The 18,665-nt window shown below is 44.3% G+C and overlaps 1 protein-coding gene across 1 annotated transcript; it reads left to right on the top strand.

Moving 5' to 3' along the window:
- Positions 1 to 7,088: 7,088 nt before the first annotated feature.
- On the top strand, positions 7,089 to 17,265 carry LOC149299318 (ribonuclease P protein subunit p29-like). Its single transcript, XM_089486337.1, has 8 exons — positions 7,089 to 7,202; positions 12,541 to 12,580; positions 15,073 to 15,125; positions 15,210 to 15,430; positions 16,029 to 16,106; positions 16,496 to 16,557; positions 16,648 to 16,749; positions 17,129 to 17,265. Exons 1-8 carry the CDS (start codon positions 7,089 to 7,091, stop codon positions 17,263 to 17,265), a joined length of 807 nt encoding a protein of 268 aa, XP_089342463.1.
- The last annotated feature ends 1,400 nt before the right edge of the window (positions 17,266 to 18,665 follow it).

Below are 18,665 nucleotides of genomic sequence, written 5' to 3'. Positions count from 1 at the left end.
TTAGGGGTGAAATACAAACTATTATGTTGATGGTAAGCCTTACTTTCTATTCTGTAGAATGTAATATTTGATAATTGTGATCATATATACATGAATGGGCGGCGATGGGGAAGATGCCTCTTATATTCAGCGCATATCAACATGGCTTCCCTTACATTTGCAGATTCTAGGTTTGGAGAGCAGGGCTATTGGTATCCGTTGCATAGTTTTGCTTCCGATAGACACAGTGCTCTTAAAATCCTAATACAGTGAACAGGCTCACTTAATGATACGTACGGCTTGGAAGGTTCCCACAAGAGGCTCCAATGCGCTGTTGGGTCTAAAGGTTCAGCCTTTGGTCTGGGCAGATCTTCTAGTCTCACCTCTGTCCTCTCTGATACCTTTGTGTTATAACACATACTGTGCATTCGCTGGAATGCTATGTGGGGTAATTTTACAATCATTTATATAATATATAACCGATCCCCCATGACAATAGGGTATTGACATTTCACCAGTCACCTGTTTATTCAGAAGTTTACAACAACATTTTCTTCTATGCCGACAGAGATAGACGTTCGGCTCATCTCACCTGTCTTTATACCTGAATTCAAGGCTCGCAGCATAGGTAGCATTGCATGTTAGGGTAAGTCACCAGCCTGGACTTATGTGCTGCATCTATTATGGTCACTAAGTGTGTTATATAGCATATTCTGCATCGTTGTATGATGGGTCAACAAGTACTGCATCGCATAACACAATGAACTAAAGTAACAGCTCTGTGCCATTGTTTAGAGGTTATGTCTGACTGGAAAGCCGTGTGTCTGTGTGAATCCAGAGAACTGAATCCTCTTATTAAAAAGGAACGGACATTTTTGGCTCCTCGAACGCCCTTCGTGAAAGCTAAAACCCATAGGCGTATTCTTCATACTGTGATCCAGCAGGAACTCGCGCTCTAAAGGTCCCACTGACTTCGGGGATGAGGCTGGCATCTCTTAGTACGTTCTTTTTTTCCCCTTCTTTTAAATGGCAATTTTTATATATATTTATCTGCTCAATATTCCCTGATCAGTTATTACATTAATGCACACAGACGGTGGCTGTTCTCTCGTTCAGGGTCAGGGCTTGACCCAAAAGGTCCAGAAACCACAGCAGCTCCAGGAGAAAAGGTAATCATGTCAGCCCATAGCCTGTACCCGCTACACTATACCACTCATACCCCGCACACGTCATGGCAAACATGCCTCCCTAGCTTAATGGGATTATCTTTTATTTCTGGCCTCATTGAGCGAAGGCTTTTCTCTTCGAGCCCCCTTAACCTCCGCGTATCCGTCTTTTGTAAATGAACGGTTGAATCCACCGCCATGTCCTGTTTTGCATCGCCTCTAATTGCAAGGAGCTTTTACCGCGCTCCACAGACTAACCATGGATCTCCATCGCTTGTTGCTAAGGTGGCATCTGGCATTTTAACCAAAGAGACGGCGCACGTTGGGAGATAAAATTACAAATGCAATTCTTACTTTACAGAGCATTTAAAATGTGTCTGCTTTCCAAGGCAGATCGCTGAAACAGTCGCAGCTGTCTCAGACACACAACAGCCCCGCTGCCATCAAAACGTAAGGCTTTTCAAACATTTGTTCTTCTTTTTTTTTAATTATGAAAATACTCGGAGATGGGTTTTACCCCCCACCCTGCTGGTCGGGCAATTTGAAATCTCCTTAACTATCGGGGTATGTGAACATTTGCAGATGTAGACAGGTAACTATTTCATTTTTCTTTAATGGTTTGGTTTCACGTTACGTAGCGTCCTTTCTGTAACACAGGTGCCCCTAGGCCCAGGCGCCCACTTTCTAGGGGTTCCCCACCAACGCTAAGAGTTCTTTTTTGGAGAATTTGGGTGATAAAACTCAAATATGCAAGTTATAACATTTATTTGTTGTGAAGCTTTATTGTTCTTTGATTCCCAGGGAGGAGAGAGCTTCGTGCTTTCAGATTGTTTTTTTTTCCCTCTTTATAGCTCTTTGGCCTCGTTGTACAATCTGACGACGTTCGACTTCCTCAAATTCCTGGCTTTTTTATGATAGAGCCGGTTACATTAATGGCTCTTTTATTGGTTAATCTTGCAGTTGTGGCATGATTCTCAAATGTTGCGTTCCATTTAAATTGATAGAGAACATTCCGCACTCGATACCTCCTGGCCCTCCTCTCTTCATCGAAGAGGAATTTCTGTGCGTTGTGATGTACGGCCTTTCTCTTCGCTGCTACGAAACCAGTTATTCTATCAAGAACGCCATAATGGCTTGCAGACTGCGCATTAATCTCTACCGCGGGGACTCCCGGCTAACCGCAGGTTCAGCCCGGGGAGCGTTTACCTGGGTAGCAACAAAAAAAAAAGGGACCCAACTGTTGCAGAAAAACCAAACAACAGTATTTAATTTATACAAATGTAAACTCGCCGCCGCATACCGTGATGCCAGACACGGAAAGAAGGACTTTCGCTCTTAATCTCAAAGACTGGAGCGATACCAAATGGAGGTATGCGAAGGAAACAGTTTTCATCCTCGTGATACATACAGAGCAGCAACAAAGATTGCTCCATGAGCGTCGGAACAATCGGCCAAACTGTACGATGAGAGCATATCGAACGCTGGTTCCATATCGGTGGTTACAAGATATACCCCAAAAATGATCTTAGCTGGTGAAATATAGCATCAGGGGTTTTTCTGAACTTTTTTTGTGCCAGGTACCCCTGGGTTAAAGTCGGAATGTTTTGAGGGTTGCTCTATGAAACAGTATGGACACCTTGCAGCGCAGTGAGCGTGTGTTCTTGGCGTGACACAATAACACGCTAAAAACATCCTAAACTCCATCTGCGTGGCAGCAGAGCAGCGAAATCGAAAGGCTCACCGATTAAAGCCAAACCCTTTTTCTTTTTTTTCATTGTGAGCCGCGAGGCCAAGAAGCAGGTGAGCGAAAGTTCAGATAAAGTTGCCAAAACAGCCTGTGATTTGTCGCGAGCAGCGGTAACCTGCTGAGACGGCGCCGAGCGAGAGCTGTGCCTCGTAAGGCTAGGTGTCGAGGGACCCTGCGGAGCAGATCACAGCGGGTAAAACTGGCAGGTATTTTTAGACAAGTTTACCTGTTAACCTCTAAACAAAGAAGGTTCTTTCAACATAAGTGAATTTCAATGAGCTTGCGGAGAAACACAGCAGGACATTAAATTAGAGGAAGCAGAGACGGTAAAAATATGCAGATGCAAATTGCGAGACATTTAAAGGTATTATCAGCGGAGTAATTGGCAGGAGAGACTGTTTCCTTTGATGAGAAGAACAGGAAGGTGCAGAGGTCACAAATTTTACTTTATTTTTTATTTATTTTTTTGTAGACTTGAAAAATCATAATCGTCAAAAACACGGCCGGTAGCAAAGAGGCGGCCAAAATCAACGCTCAAACGGTAGAGTGGGAGCGGAGAAGAGGCAGGAAGGTGATAGAAGTAGCCACAGAAGAACAGGTTATTACCCGGTAGGAACAAGGACTCGCGTCTAACGCCAACTGGATATTTTTAGACGTAGCTTATCCTCTTTGATTGAATGCATATTTATGTCTTCGTTTTTCATTCAAACCAGCAATCCCTTTCATCAAGCACCAGGGGAAACGCTGGGAGGAAGGCAACCTTTCCTGACAAGCACGGTTTATTTGCTTGAGCCGGTGGTAACAGCAAGAGCTGAGGACGCCTGCATTTAAATAATCATTTATTCTTTACATGTTCAGCGGGCATTCAAAAATGCACATGCCAAAATCGAGGCTGTACGGCATGTGAAAGAAATGTGCACCCATCCTGGCTGCGAAGGTACGCAGTGTATTCCACAGCTTCACTGCCCTCACTGTAAACACGTCCCTTGTGCCTGTTAAGCTTAGACATGTTTAGACTTCACAGCCACAGAAATTAGAGTTTTAAACTCAGGCGTTAATGTCCTTAAAGTCCTGAAACAGACCAACTTCTGCTCGACGCTCCATCTTCAATGTTCACGTTCGGTGTCATTTGACAAAGTAAAGTCGATTCCATCTTAAACGCTCTATCAAATTAAGTTTTTACTAAGTGCCGGGGTTAAGTGGAAAACTCCTGACACCCCCTATTAAAGTTAAAGAGGAATGGGCGACACGAGCACAAGAAGAAGCGTTATTTAATTGCACGTAATAGAGCTCAAGGACACATTTGTATTCCGTCTGAAGGCAAAACGAAAACGGAGAGAGCAGATTGCGAAAACAAATTGCTAAACAACCAGCCACCTACGGTTCAAACGCCATTGCTTTTCAGAACCGAGTCTGGTCTTTGGCTCTCGTAGAACTGCGTATTATCTGTTAAATGGGCCATTAGCTAAAACATTTACTTTTATTGCATGGCATCAAGTGACATTCATTTATTTCCTTGGCCTTGAGCTACGCAACCTCCCATTGTGCGGCCAATCCCCCCACTGTAGGACACAGGAATCCGTCGGAAAGACACGCGGGTTGTGAGATAAATTATGTATAATCGGGAAAAAGGGATGCGTATCTTTTTAGTAGCAGTCAAATCTTGCCACGGGGTTTGTAGAAAACTTTCACGCAATGGTGCAATGCAGCAGAATCTCTAACAAATCTGTGGATAGGTCCAGCCGGTGACCTTCAGATGGTCAAACTGTATCGAAGACCCCACATCTAGAAGGATGGTCCTACTGATCAGATTCTACAGATTCTTTTACAGATTCTACTAAGAACTCTTGCTCTGCAGATAAACCTGGAATGAAATACCGTTGAGACGAGTCCTAAATACCTGTGTGTTCTACTCTGAGAATTATCTCCAAAGTCACTTTTAATACATATTTCAGTTGTCAACAATGCCAATTACTCTCTGCAAAGTTATGCCAATGACTGTACATGAAATTGGTCCTTCGTCGCTCGCCGTAGGATAAACAGCATAGGATACTTCCGTACGATGTCGCGCTCTATTTAGACAGCATTCGAACGTCATGCGGCTTGGCTCGCTGGAGACTCGATAGTTTACTGGAACCGAGAAGGACTTGTTTGTAGGGATTACTCTTTTTAGAGTATTTCAGAAGGACTTGGAAAACCCGAGTACATTCATTCATGTCATGGAAATGTATTGTTACATATTCTCTCACAATATTCCTTAGATATTATATGGATTAAATAACAGCTCAACAAATTTCCGTATAAGTTATAAATAATGGGCTTTTTTCTCCAGCCTTATCTTTTATGCCACTGTACCCTCGGTGCACCATGAATAAAAATGTATTCTCATATATCTGCCTTTTTACGGCGTGGATGCATAGAAGTAAAAGCCATGCGCCCGGACTCTCAACTTAAACCGAACAGGGTCTATCGCTTTAAATCAGTCTGAATAGCAAAAAAAATAAAAGCGACTTCCCGGGACACAGGTGGATGGTAATGATTTAAATGAAAATGGAACAAGCAGAGTCACTGGCTGTGCCTAAAACGTAGGATTTCATACGCCTTTCGGAGAAGCTCACTGACTCAATCTATTGTGAAAAATTGCTCATTCTTGACAACATAATTATATTACGTTCAAAGAAGTGGATAATAAGATCTCACAGGGCAACAGTGCTTTCGAAACCCGGGCCTCGCTTATAAGGAATAATTAAAATCCCTCGCTGGTTTACGGCCGCATAGAAGACGCAACGTAGAGCGCAATAACAACGTATCAGGGCGGCTTTTCTTACCCTATACAATAGCTATAAGTTTCTTTACGGCCAGAAGCAGTGTATTTGGGACGTTGTACGTACTATGTATGGGGAGAATGATACATATTGTGCAAACAGTCTCTCATATGTTCCGTTATCAACAGAGATTCCAAATAAAGGACTGAAGTGGGATCTTTTTGAGCGTTTTGGGTGAATATGTGCTGATATTTGCAGGTGCATCAGACAGTGGCTGTCAGGGCTCCAAATATTATGTGAGTTAAAAACATGAGATTTACAAACGCCCTCCCGGCACCCAGCGAGGTTATTTCTCATAAGCATAGAAGAATATAAGCTTCACGCCATGTGTGTCCCCCCCCATTAAATCCATTTCTTTGCCAAGCAGCCGGTGATGGCTCTGGTGGGGAAGAGACATCCAAGGAGTAGCAGTAAGTGTAGTAGCAGTGGAATTTAAGCCGTATAAAGTAGATTTTTGGAAATAAACATGGCACGATTGCTGGAAGTACAGGAACGTCTTACTGTAATGATTGTGCTTCAGCACTAATTGAAAATACCGAGCGTGTGTTTTCATTGGCAAACGATCGTTATGCCCCTTCGAACATGATTTTATTTATTTTTTTAAAGGCAATTAACGGTACTTATCTTTTATAAGCTCGGGGAGCCTATTCCATTGTGGAACTGTCAAATATTTTGGAGAAACTAATATTTGTGGCTGTAATTAAAGATGATTAGCCTAATGTATATATTTCACTCCTGGCAGGAAGAAAGCGTTGCAGGTTGTAATGACGGTGATTAGAAAGTAACGTCTCGGTAACACGGACGAGATTGGAGAGCTTGGACTATCCGCCACCCGACGCTCTGTACTGCTGACCCGGCCTTATTTGATCTGTTTTCCATCTGTGTGGATAAACTGTAAACACAGGAGGTAGAACAAATAATTGCAAGATTTTTTTTATATATAAAACTGAATATAATTGTTGCAGTTTCTACCGGGACGTACGGAGATTTTCTAGGCTTGTCTAGAACAAAATAAGCCAATTAAAACTGAGGCAGCTTTGTAAAAAGTGTCATTGAATCCCGCAATCCCAGTATAAGCCGTGTTCTCTCCTACCATTAGATATGGGTATTTATAGCGGATTGCGGGGAGTGCTCTTCAGTGTCACTCACATTACAATATCAGCGTTCACTGAATAACACCGTTAAATTAGCCCGTCACCAGCAACCATGCAAAGGACCCGGGGATTCGTATTCATCAAGGGAGGGGGCCCTTCGCTCTTGTTTTTTCTATAGGATTTCAAATATTTATTTAAAGTTCCACGATAGTCACAACAATGCCGAGATGCTCATTAATAATGGCAGGGAAACCCGTTGCCGATCGCTTGCATCCCGATGCCGTCTCCTACGCACAGTGATTGCCAGGATTGCTCCGTGTACGGGGTGCTAGTGATCCCCAGTGATTATTCCCAGCGTGTCTCGAGTCTCACGCTCATGGACCACGGGACAGTAAAGCCATCAAACTTCCCATTATCAGACTAGTGGTTAGTTTTCCAATAAACAATAAATGTTTAGCATCGGTTCTTAATCCGAAGCATTAAAGTGCATTGATAGTGGGAATTTAATGGGTACAGATGAAAACGAATGCCTTAACTGGGAAACCTGACGTATTCTGACATCTAAGAAAAAGTGCGGCCAAGAGATTCTCATCAATCTCCACCAGATCCAACATCGGGATCCTGTCTGCCTTGTTGATCCTGTTGAGGTTGAATTGGGGTCCCCGATGTGGCATGTCTGTAGGATTGTCATGAAGGGCACAGTAATGGAAGATCCGTGGAGACTCCTGTCAGCGGAGGGTCAAGTATTTGGTCTATTTACTAAAGGAAGAGTCTGCAGAAGTGCTTTCACCTCATTCACCTCAATATATATAATGAAGGAACAGCCCCAGTGAGCTTCTGCTGCATGGCCGGCCCCGTATAATGCATAGACACATATCGGTGAAAGTGTCACAGTATCTTCAACCATTGCATTATCCATCAGCCCTTCATGTTGGAGTTAAAAGCACAACAGTCCCGCATGTTCCCCCAAATAAATCCCCTCCCCATCCACTTTGAGCAACGGGTCCCCACATCCTCCTACGTCATGCCAGCCGCCAGTCACTGACAGTCTGCTAACAGTAATTCCGTCCCAGCGCTGTGGTTACCATATTCATCCTTACCTCTGGAAACCCGAGGGCCTGATTCCGGCACCGGTCGGACTCGCTCTCCGACGTGTTTGCATGGTTTGTAACGGATGACTATACGTCGACTTTGCTTCCTAAATACCCTTGAAAATTCTCTCTCCCCTGTCTCTGTCTCTGAATATTCAACCAAATGAAAACAAATTCATCAAATTGTCTCCATGCGGGTCCCTGCCTTATTTATTATGGCCTCCTGGTACCATGCGTGAGCTGTAAATAATTCTCTCTCCGCTAGATGCTGCCGGGATGTGAGTCACAGAATACCTATGTACCAAATGTATAAATCAGGGGGAAATTGTTCTGCGTGGGAGTGATACGGAGCCGTGGCTTGGGGTTTTTTTTTGGTTGCATGTCTTAAACGTTGCAGCATTAAACAATGTGTAAGCGCTCTAAATGAACCTTACAGAACGAGGCTTTCTTTAATCAATAGTTAATGAATAGATATGTTTGAGGTGTTAATAAAGATTAATATAGATGTCCCAAAGTTACCAGGAGGTTCTGTAGAACAGTGGACCTTATCAATTCACTCCAGGTGGTGTTTATAATGGGTTAATCTCCAGTATCTTTACCGAAAGGAGAATTCTCTTTGATGATGGATGGGTAGAGAGATCATTGTATTGTTGCAAAGGAAATATTGGCAGAGCTTCCTTGTGGCTCAATATTTACCTCTCGAGACAATAAATCTTGCTGTCCTCTTTTACTGTAACCAATAAGTGAAACCAAGCTATATACAGATCCCTGTTACCCGTTCCTGAAATCGATCCAAAGCAAATAAAGAATAATTGTTAACAAATGTAGCAGTCATTGCAGAGCTGCAGGCAGAGAGGCCGCGACTCCCTTATCGGGGAAATCGCACCAAATCCATTCCATCATAACGCCGAGTCCTCCGCTCTCATTTCTTTTTAATGTCCAGATACTTTCTTACAGTTAGGTAACTTTCCGAGAAGCAAGCAGACTCTGCGGTACGTCGATCCTGGAAGCGCAGACAGTGGCTTTATGGAATCACTAGAGTTCAAGCAGGGATCTTACTTAGCAAGGGGTCGTTGGAGAGATTTCAGAGAATAGGGCTCAGTGCTCTGTGCAAGGAGATCTCTCTTGCCCCTAGGACTAAACCCCTCGGGTTAGTGGCCGTGTGAACCCATTCCAAAGTTAAAGATAGGAACAAAAGAGTCCGGACAGAAGTTCAAGGACCGTCCAAACCAGCAACATGAGGTCAAACAAAAGAGGACATTGTGCAGGTCAGGGCTGGCAGAGGACAGTCTTCACTGAGGTCAGGGATGTAAGAAGAATTGGTCTTCACTAATTTTTTTAAATGGTCCAATTTAAAATAAGCTTTTTACATATCTTCCAAAATATGAATGGGTATTGAGAATTAAAGAAACCGCCAACTGTACAGTCAGCCTTGTAGAAGTGTATAGTATTACAACAAAGCGTTTTCTGCGTCTGAAAATCTGTAGCTTCATGTCCTCCGATGCCAGGGAGACGAGACCTCCGACGGAAGGAGGATTTTCATCCATGTTTGTTTGTATCAAGCCAGATCGGAGATACATAGGATAACAGACAGAGCAGAAGGATATAATTACTGCACGACATGCGTTTGTGGCAGGAGATGCCAAGCCGGTTCTGTATGTACTAAACAACGGGGCCATTAGGAAGAGGCTGCGTCGTGGTTGGCGTCCCTCATCCTCTGGAGGTGTTCTTAATGAGTCATGAGAATTCCGGATTGTGTCATTACAGAAGGCGATTCTTGCATGTAGATCCGCTAGAACAATACGTGTTGCTTCTTTTATTACAATGCTGATGTTATTTCAGCCACAAGCCTTCATACTGTGATCGGAAAACCCGGCTTTTCACACCGAATGTGTCGCTGTACGTCGTTCCAGCAGGAAATTAAATAAACATATAGATGAAGAATATAGATGAGCTTCTCGAAGGCTTCTCAAACCCTGCAGGCGGTTGTTAGCGCTAGCTACACCCATCCTGGGCTATGTATCCACTACTCTGAGTGTCAGCCATTGAGTTATGTACTTAAAGCTCACTCAAACCCTATCGAGCCTGGTGGAAGCAAGAGGAAGAAATACAGTATTAATGTATCCCTTCTCCCTTTTGTTGTTGAAAGTATGTATGATTTATCTGCTCCACCAGAGTTCAATCGACCTGCTAAGTTCTGCCATGAAAAGTCTTGGGTTCTGTCTCGATTAGATCTGAGTGCAAGGTGAAATCATTTTGAATCTTTTAACTGTACATGTGTAAGCTACATGCCCCAGAGTTACCCAGCATTATCCATACCCACGCTAGATGTGATGTTTGAGAACCTAAAACACAGATAATCATTTAGAACGGGGGAAGCGGCGTCTTCCTAACCTCGCGTGTTCAACTTGTGTATGTCTGATGTTAAACACGCTGTCAAATGCGCCATGCCACTGATCTGTCATTATCTTCAGCAGACAGACAAGTAATAACCTTTTGAAGACACTGTAAGAACACGCTGGGCCTTTCTTGTGATACATTCAGATTACACATAAGCAAAAGATGTCAAGTTGGACTCTCGGGAGACAGAGCTGAGAAGATGTAAAGGATGTTGCAGGTCATCATAGCAAGAAAAGCATGGCGAGGAACCTTCTTCAGAAACGCATTAACAGCAAGTGCCCGAGGGAAGACGAGAGATCGTCTGAGAACCTGTGAATGGTAATGGGGTCAGCAGTAAAAAATAAAAACACGCTCTTAGCATTACGTGCCGGGTGTTGGAGTTAATTTGCTGTTCAAGCTAATGTCAACGGATTTTTTCCCTTTAATACACAGTAAACAGGGAAAGACATTTTATCAGAGTCCTTCTAAAGAGTCCTAAAACCACCTGGTCCTTACTGGTGCGAGGGTGCCCTCTAGTGGAACGATGGCTGTATGACACTTTGGTTTTTGTGTGTTTTCTTTTACAGGTTGCTTTTGGATTTATTTTCTTAGGCGTTTCCTTAAATGAGCTCATGGCAAGACTATGTCTGCAGAGACTTAGCTGAGGGTCATGGGAGTCGTAGTTGTGCCGCAGGTGGAAGGCTACAGGTTAGTTAAATCCTCGTCTCAGGCTAGGGCCGAAGTTGCCAGACTGGAGCGTTTTCACATAATGTTATCCCTTATTGAAAAAGAAAATCGTAAGTCTCTCGTTTGACCTCTTCTCGCCATCCACAAATTAGGTTTCCCTTGAAAAGCTCTCATGCGGCTGGCTTGATAAACAACGCTTCCTTTTAATTGTTCTCCGAAAAATCCAAAGATAACAAAATTAATTCCGCAGCAATTCAATCACGACATTATTTCCTGCGGAAAAAAAAAAAAAGCAAAAAGATGACAGATTTATCACACTTATTTTCCCGCGTCACTTGCTTTCAAGACTTAATGAAATTCAGCGCAGGTTAACGAAATGATCCCTCCAGTATCGGTGCTAGAGAGGGAGCGTACTAATTCCGGCATATTTCATGTCATTGCCCAATATAAATACGTATTACTCATCCTTTTTTCCTCCCCTATTACAATAACGTGACTGTGCGCATCTTAAATCACTTCCAAGTAATTAGCTCCACGGCGCTGGATCAGATCTATCTTTTTTGCCATCTTTAATTGGATTTCGTGTTTGTGAAAACAAGCCTCCTTATTCCCACTCAGCCACTGATTAAGTTAAGTAATACATAAATGCGCTCGCGTATACCGGGGGAGCAGCCACCTTAACTTCATGCACTCGCGATCCGCAAGGTTATTCCTCCCCTTTTTGATGGAAGCTGATTCACGTAAATGATATCTGTTCTAGACTTAGATTCCCGACCGCTGGTTAAATCCACCGACGACCCGCCCGTCGCACGCGGAGATCGAGTAACGAAAGATTGATCTCTGAACACTGAATGACGTCTTCTGTCCAACGCTACCGAGTCAGACAAAGCGGAAAAGATGGCTCAAAGATTGCTTGTTTTACTTTGTCTGCAACCAAAACCGTTTGGAAACATTGTCGTTAAATGTATCGCAGTAGAGGAGACGGGTCTGGGGATGGGAGATGCGGACTGCGGACTTTTTTATTTGTCTCCAACCTGGGATTTATTTTAATCTGAAAAGTCAGAATCCCTTTCCCGACAGAGTTACAGTTTTCCTGAGATATATATATATATTTTGGAATATGTATATGCCACTAGGCTCTAAACAATGAGTTTCCAATTAAGAAATAAAATATTAATTGTCTTTATCCCTTCTCCGTTTTAATTATTGAAGGGATATAGGATTTATCTGCCCCACTTGATTTAATATTTATAACCTACGTCCTTATGTATCGAAGCTTCTTCGAGGCTTGGAGGGAATGAATTGAGTTGACGAGGGCTCGGAAAATATTTACATGTAGGAACATGTAACAATCGGGTGACCTTCACCATTGGATCCAAAGCTAATGATAACATCTATTATTCAGCTGCCGATTCGCTTAATGCCGTGCACTTTTTAAAATCGCTTTGAGTCCCGCCGGGGAAAAGGCGTGATATAAATACTAGTTACTATTGTTATAAACAACCGAGCGGTGTGGTTATCCTGCGCGGTGAGCGTTAGCGTGATTGTTGGTATAACGCTATTGTCTTCTAGATTCCCAGTCGTAATTCTCAGTACCCCGGAAAGGACGTCGGTAAAAACCTGCTGCCTTTTGATGTCGATGGACAAGTTATAGAAGTAACTGGAACTGTAAGACCTTCATTCAGTTATGTGTTAGGGGCCCGAGTGGTCCGACTCCAGCTCGAGGGAAGGCAGCGGGGGCCCGCATTGCTAGGTCCCTCACCCAGAACCTCGAGGGCCACAGCAGTGAACAGGGACTTTTTAAAGAAAAAGAAATACAGGCTATATCTTTAAAACACGACCTCCATAAAACATGTAGTCCAGAAACATTACAAACTATTATTGGATTCATTTTTAATAAACTATAAACAATCTCTTCCTATACTGTATGTAAAATAAAAGCGCAGGTTGTATTCTCTACCAGCGTAACGTGATATATATTCTTATTTTCATTGTTTTATATAGCGCCATCGTATTCCGTGGCGCTGTACAATATTGTGCCATATTTTTTCCCCCCTTTTTATTATTTTCTATTTGGTGATTTGACGGCCCATGGTGTCACAAGCAATCTGTGTAAGTAAATATAGTTCAGGTTTAATACCATTAAAATAACACATAGCATTATATTAATAGAGACTCCCAACCCTCGTGCTGTCTGCCCCTAACAGTTCAGGGAAATTAGGGGTTAATGGCATTATTTACCCACAGTACAGCGCTGCAGAATATGATGGCGCTATATGGATCAATAATTAATACATCATTGGCTATGCTGGCACAGGGTAGTCATGTTTAATTATTAATAATTTAGTTAACCCCCCCCCCCCCATGTCAATGTATGTGTGGCATTTAATAGACCCGCATTGACTACACGCTTTGGACTACGACTCCCGTGATGCCCTGCGAAGCTGCTGGGCTCTCTGAGCATCATGGGAGTCGTAGTCCGCAGCCTGCCAATCCTCGTGGAGAAGAGTTAAGCGTCCTCAACTAATTCTGGTCTCCATGGACACGGTGGGTGATGCCTTTAGAAAGGCGACACCGCGGTGACGTCATCCGCCTGAGCCGTAGCATAGGATTTGTCTCCGTTCGTAGCAGACATGGCCCGTGAGTTTTAGTTGAATTTGTGAGCTTTTGGGGTAGATGAAAATGAATATATTTTGTCGGATTCAAGCCCAGAGGGGCCCCCATCTTTTCGGGCAGTTGAAGAGGTTTTCATTGCATTTTACCCTCTCCAAGGTTTATGTACTGATTCTACCCCAAGTATCTAATTATTGCCCCCTCTGGGGTACTAAAGATATAATTTGTCCCTGATTTGCTGTTGATGGTCATTGGCCGCAGCTTCTGCGGAACCTCTTGTGGCATAAAGCCTGATTAATCTCGTGCAGGTCCAGTTATTTTGCAGCGCAATGAAGAACAGGCGTTTGTCACAAGAGGTGCTGCAGCAGCTGCAGTTTGCATGAGCCATTGTTTTCCATTCCTTTCACTATCTGCAAAAACTGAGATTAATTTGCTGCTTTATTCTTTGTTTATGAGGTCATACTAAGGATCAAGGAATAGTATTGACTCACCTCTAGGACTTCACAGTTTATAGGGGGCTTCTCGTTTATAGGAGTCTATAGAATGTTTCCGGTTGGTTTCTGCGTGTTTTAGTTCTGCAGATGCTGCTTGCGGGTGATTGGCGCGTATCTGTCATAAAATGCAAGTTTAATGTACTATTTATGTTGGGTGATTGGAACAGTCCCCTAGAGAATATATACTGTGTGTGTGTGTGTATATATATATATATATATATATATATATATATAAAATGTGTGTATATATATATATTTAATGTGTGTGTATATACTTCTCTGCCGGTAGCCATCCTTTTTGTTAGCAGGTTTTTATATTGAGCTTCATGGGTTAGTAACGACCTACAGGCTCTCAAACTACATATATTTGAGAAACAAAACCCCCCAAAAACATCAAAACTATTCTTCAAGCAGGAAAAAAACCCCAGATGAGTAACAGAAAATAAAATGCAGCTGCGTTTATTGCTACTTACGTCGTAAACAATTGTACCGATTGCCCAGGGAACTGGATCGGAAAATCAAATAAATGCAAATTCAGAACAGCAGAAAATACAGAAGAAAACGTTCAGCGTCACTCGCTGCACAATAAAAAAAATCTGCGCGTTTTATTGGTGATCGCGAGTAATGAAAAAGCCTAATGCCTTCTATAAATTCGGAAAGTCACCGTAAAAAAATAAACTGCCATAAACAGCTATTTGCCGCTATAAATACTCGGCGTACGTTACTGAAACGCACCGTAAATGCAGATTGATACGTTGTAGCCGCAACTTCATCGGATCTGATTTATAAAGTGCCGGAAAAGTGAATTTCTTCTTTACTCCGAACCAAAAAATAAATAAATATTGTTATTGTAAAGAAATCATTGGGAAGCTACGGCATTCGTTTGCAATAGACTACGATCCCCATTATCCTGCGTCGGTGCTGTGCAGCGCTTGTGTCGGTTTATAGAGAGGATAAGCCTCAGCGGTTTTCATTGTTTTGGGTCATTTCTCCCCAGATCTTGTATACCAGACGTTACCCCCAGAAATGGCGAGACCGCTTGGACTGGAGGTGAGTGTGAAGTGTAAAGACATGCGCAGCGCCTCTCGATAAATGAGGAGGGTTATTTATTTTTATGGTTATTTTCTCTTGCAGGTTTCAAGCTCCGAGAAGGCAGAGGCTTTTGTAAATGCGTTTCTCAAGCACAGCATGCCGAAACTGAACAAGAAGTCTCTGCAGGAGAACTTGGAGCGGAAGGCTGTGGTTCTGGAGCATTTCCAAAAAAAGAAAACGAGGAAGAGGTGCAAATCCAAAGGCTTCACCGCCAAAGAGAGACGGGAGAAGAGACTTTTCGAGATCAAGCCGGAGCAGCAGAGGTGAGCCGGTCCTCGTGCCGTGTGTATGCCCCCCCCCCTGCGTGCCGTGTGTGTGTGTGTGTGCGCCGAGCCCCGGCGTGCCGTGTGTGTGCGCCGAGCCCCGGCGTGCCGTGTGTGTGCGCCGAGCCCCGGCGTGCCGTGTGTGTGCGCCGAGCCCCGGCGTGCCGTGTGTGTGCGCCGAGCCCCGGCGTGCCGTGTGTGTGCGCCGAGCCCCGGCGTGCCGTGTGTGTGCGCCGAGCCCCGGCGTGCCGTGTGTGTGTGTGTGCGCCGAGCCCCGGCGTGCCGTGTGTGTGTGTGTGCGCCGAGCCCCGGCGTGCCGTGTGTGCGTGTGCGTGTGCGCGTGCGCGGAGCCCCGGCGTGCCGTGTGTGTGTGTGCGACGAGCCCCGGCGTGCCGTGTGTGTGTGTATGCGCCGAGCCCCGGCGTGCCGTGTGTGTGTGTGCGCGCCGAGCCCCGGCGTGCCGTGTGTGTGTGTGCGCGCCGAGCCCCGGCGTGCCGTGTGTGTGTGTGTGCGCGCCGAGCCCCGGCGTGCCGTGTGTGTGTGTGCGCGCCGAGCCCCGGCGTGCCGTGTTGACGGTGACCGTGTTTGTGACCCGCAGGTACGAGCTGTTCCTGCCTCTGCACCAGCTGTGGAAGCAGTACATGCGCTCGCTGTGTAACGGGCTGAAGCCGGACGCGTGAGTTACTCGCTGCTTGTTTTTGGGTGGTGGGGACTTTGAATCGGGGACGTTCCGGGTACTCACTGTACCTATTTACTTAGAACCATCCTGCTGCTGAGCTTACAACCAAAAGCAGTCGCCTTGGCAGATCGATGCACCGGTTCACTCGCTCGGCTCAGGGAAGGAACCGGTGCGCTCGTTTTAACGTCCATAACCAATAAACATTCGCTCGTCTATCAAACAGATTATTATTTATTTTATTTAATGGAATCTTAGCTTTGTGGCCACATCAGGAACGCCGACGTCTCCCTGAAACACCCTTTTGCTTTTGCTCTGACCTTGGTATAGTTTTTTAGGTCTCTTTCCGAGAGCAAATATTTATATTTTTCAATCTATTTGAACCGCAGACAACCCCAGATGATCCAGAATAAACTGCTGAAGGCGGATCTGCATGGAGCGTTGGTAATGGGTGAGTACGGACACGTATGTGCATGCATCACTAGCCTTACACGCTTACTTTATTTCTGTCATTTGATCTATACACTGTCTCTATTCGCAGTGGCCAAGTCCAGATGCCCGTCGTATGTAGGCATAACCGGAATAATCTTACAAGAAACAAAATACGTGTTCAAAATCATCACCAAGCAAGATGAATTAAAAGGTACCTCATTGCTTTTTCTCTTTTACGTTACGTCTACGGGGTCTAAATTTAAGGGACCTCAGAGCTTCCAGTCTTTTGGGCGTTCTATTAGCTCAGCCCCTGTAATGCTTGTTTAACCCTTTAAATAAAGGGTTCGGGCTCTTTTGTATTTCTCGATTGCCCGAGCTGATCGTAATTAAACCCATTAATAACAATGCATTGCGAGCCCGTGTATGTGCGGATTTTGTCGTGAAGGGGTTAAACGCTACACATTATCTTGAATGGTTTCTGCTTTATCTCTTCTACTAGATTCATTGCAGTTTTGTCCAAGGAACATATTTTCCATCTAATTAAAATGGCACTTTTTTTTTCTTTTTTATTTCCTCCCCTCCCGCACCAGTCGTTCCCAAATTGAACTGCGTGTTTAGCTTGGAAATTGGCGGATTTATCTCTTACATCTACGGAAGCAAGCTGCAGATGAGAGCGAGCGAGCGCTCCGCAAAGAAGTTTAAAAGCAAAGGGAGCATAGACCTGTAGCCGCGTTACAAAGCGGAGCGGCGGCTCGGACGCGATGCCGGGTCTCTTTATGGAGATAGGTGGGGAGCTCGGAGGAAAAGCAGTAAGTCGCGGGAGGGTAATATCGTATATTCCGGCGCTTGGAGGAGTTTCAAGGGCTGCTGGAATTGAGTGATGATAAAGCTCTCTCTCAACGAATAACTCGCGCGGAAGTAAAGCATTTTTATTCCCTTTTAGATGACACATAATATCCTGTACCATTAAAGCGGCTGCCATGCTTTACGACGTCCTAAAATGTTTGGAATGTAAGAATTTTCAGGGTTGTAATAAGATTGCAGAGCGTTTAGAATTTAAAGGGCTGAAACAGAGAAGACCTTTGCTTACACAAATGTGGCAATTAATGGCCGCTCTCCGGCTCGCTGTCGCGTTTCTGGCGCTGCGATCGGCCTTTGGGGGAAGTCAATGTGCGACGGAGCTGAATCTTCCATTTTAACCTCTTAACAGCCAGTGGTTTCTACTCGTCTTGTAGCGCAGCTCTCCGGCTGTCTGTGCCCAGGGCATCCCGTCGCTGCTTTATACGTTCCTTTGGGTGAATTTGGGGGACTTGTGACATCATCGGCATGTGAACAGCAATATCCTTCTGGCCGCCTGTACGATGGGGTCGGGTAAATGCGAGGCTTTTGGTTTCTGTGATCTCAAATCTTTGTCGAGTCTGACTGAGAAGTGTTTTTTCTTTTCTCCCACATGGAGTTATCATTTTATGCAAAATGCCTTAAACTTTGTTTATTACGATTTTTTTTTTTTGTCTCCATCAACCAATAAATGTTAGTTTGGCTTCCTGCTATGATTTTTTTTCTCTCTCCATATAGTGCAGGAATGGCTAATCTTGAAGAATAATATTTTAGCAATTATGTCGGCAGCATTGTCCTCAATCATCGTAAGGTAAGCGTCATTTATCATACAGATTTAGTAAAGCATGGAGTTTACCAGGGGGTAGGAACACCTCTGTCTGTCTGTCCTGTGCTTGGCCCCCGGTGGGCCGACCGCTGCTCGGTTTGCTGCTGGAATGGACAGAGCAGTGTTTCAGCCGACAATTGTTTCAAACCTGGAGAAGAACACACATCGCATTATGTGCTAACCAAATACACTTTATTATTTTATTGTTATATTCACACAATAGACGGGAGAAAAGATCCAGTAACACATGTCACGTGTTATATGTTACGTGTTTCGCGCTGGTAACCGTAGTAAAGGTGAGTATTCCATTCACGCGGTGCTTTAGTAGGTTACATGGTAGTTCTATGTTTCTGTTACAATTACTCCTGTGTAATCGCTGTTCACTTGGCGTCTGGTGTATAAAACAAGCGTGAGTCTTCGCGCATCCATCCCGCGGCTCATCCCTTCTAGTGCGGCTAATTTAG

This window comes from Sceloporus occidentalis, unplaced genomic scaffold (assembly GCF_023333645.1).
Source record: "Sceloporus occidentalis isolate IW3139 unplaced genomic scaffold, rSceOcc1.0.p SCAF_29, whole genome shotgun sequence".
NCBI classification, from domain to species: domain Eukaryota; kingdom Metazoa; phylum Chordata; class Lepidosauria; order Squamata; family Phrynosomatidae; genus Sceloporus; species Sceloporus occidentalis.
The sequence above is the reverse complement of the archived record's forward strand: the minus strand, read 5'-3'. Positions and strand labels throughout refer to the sequence as shown.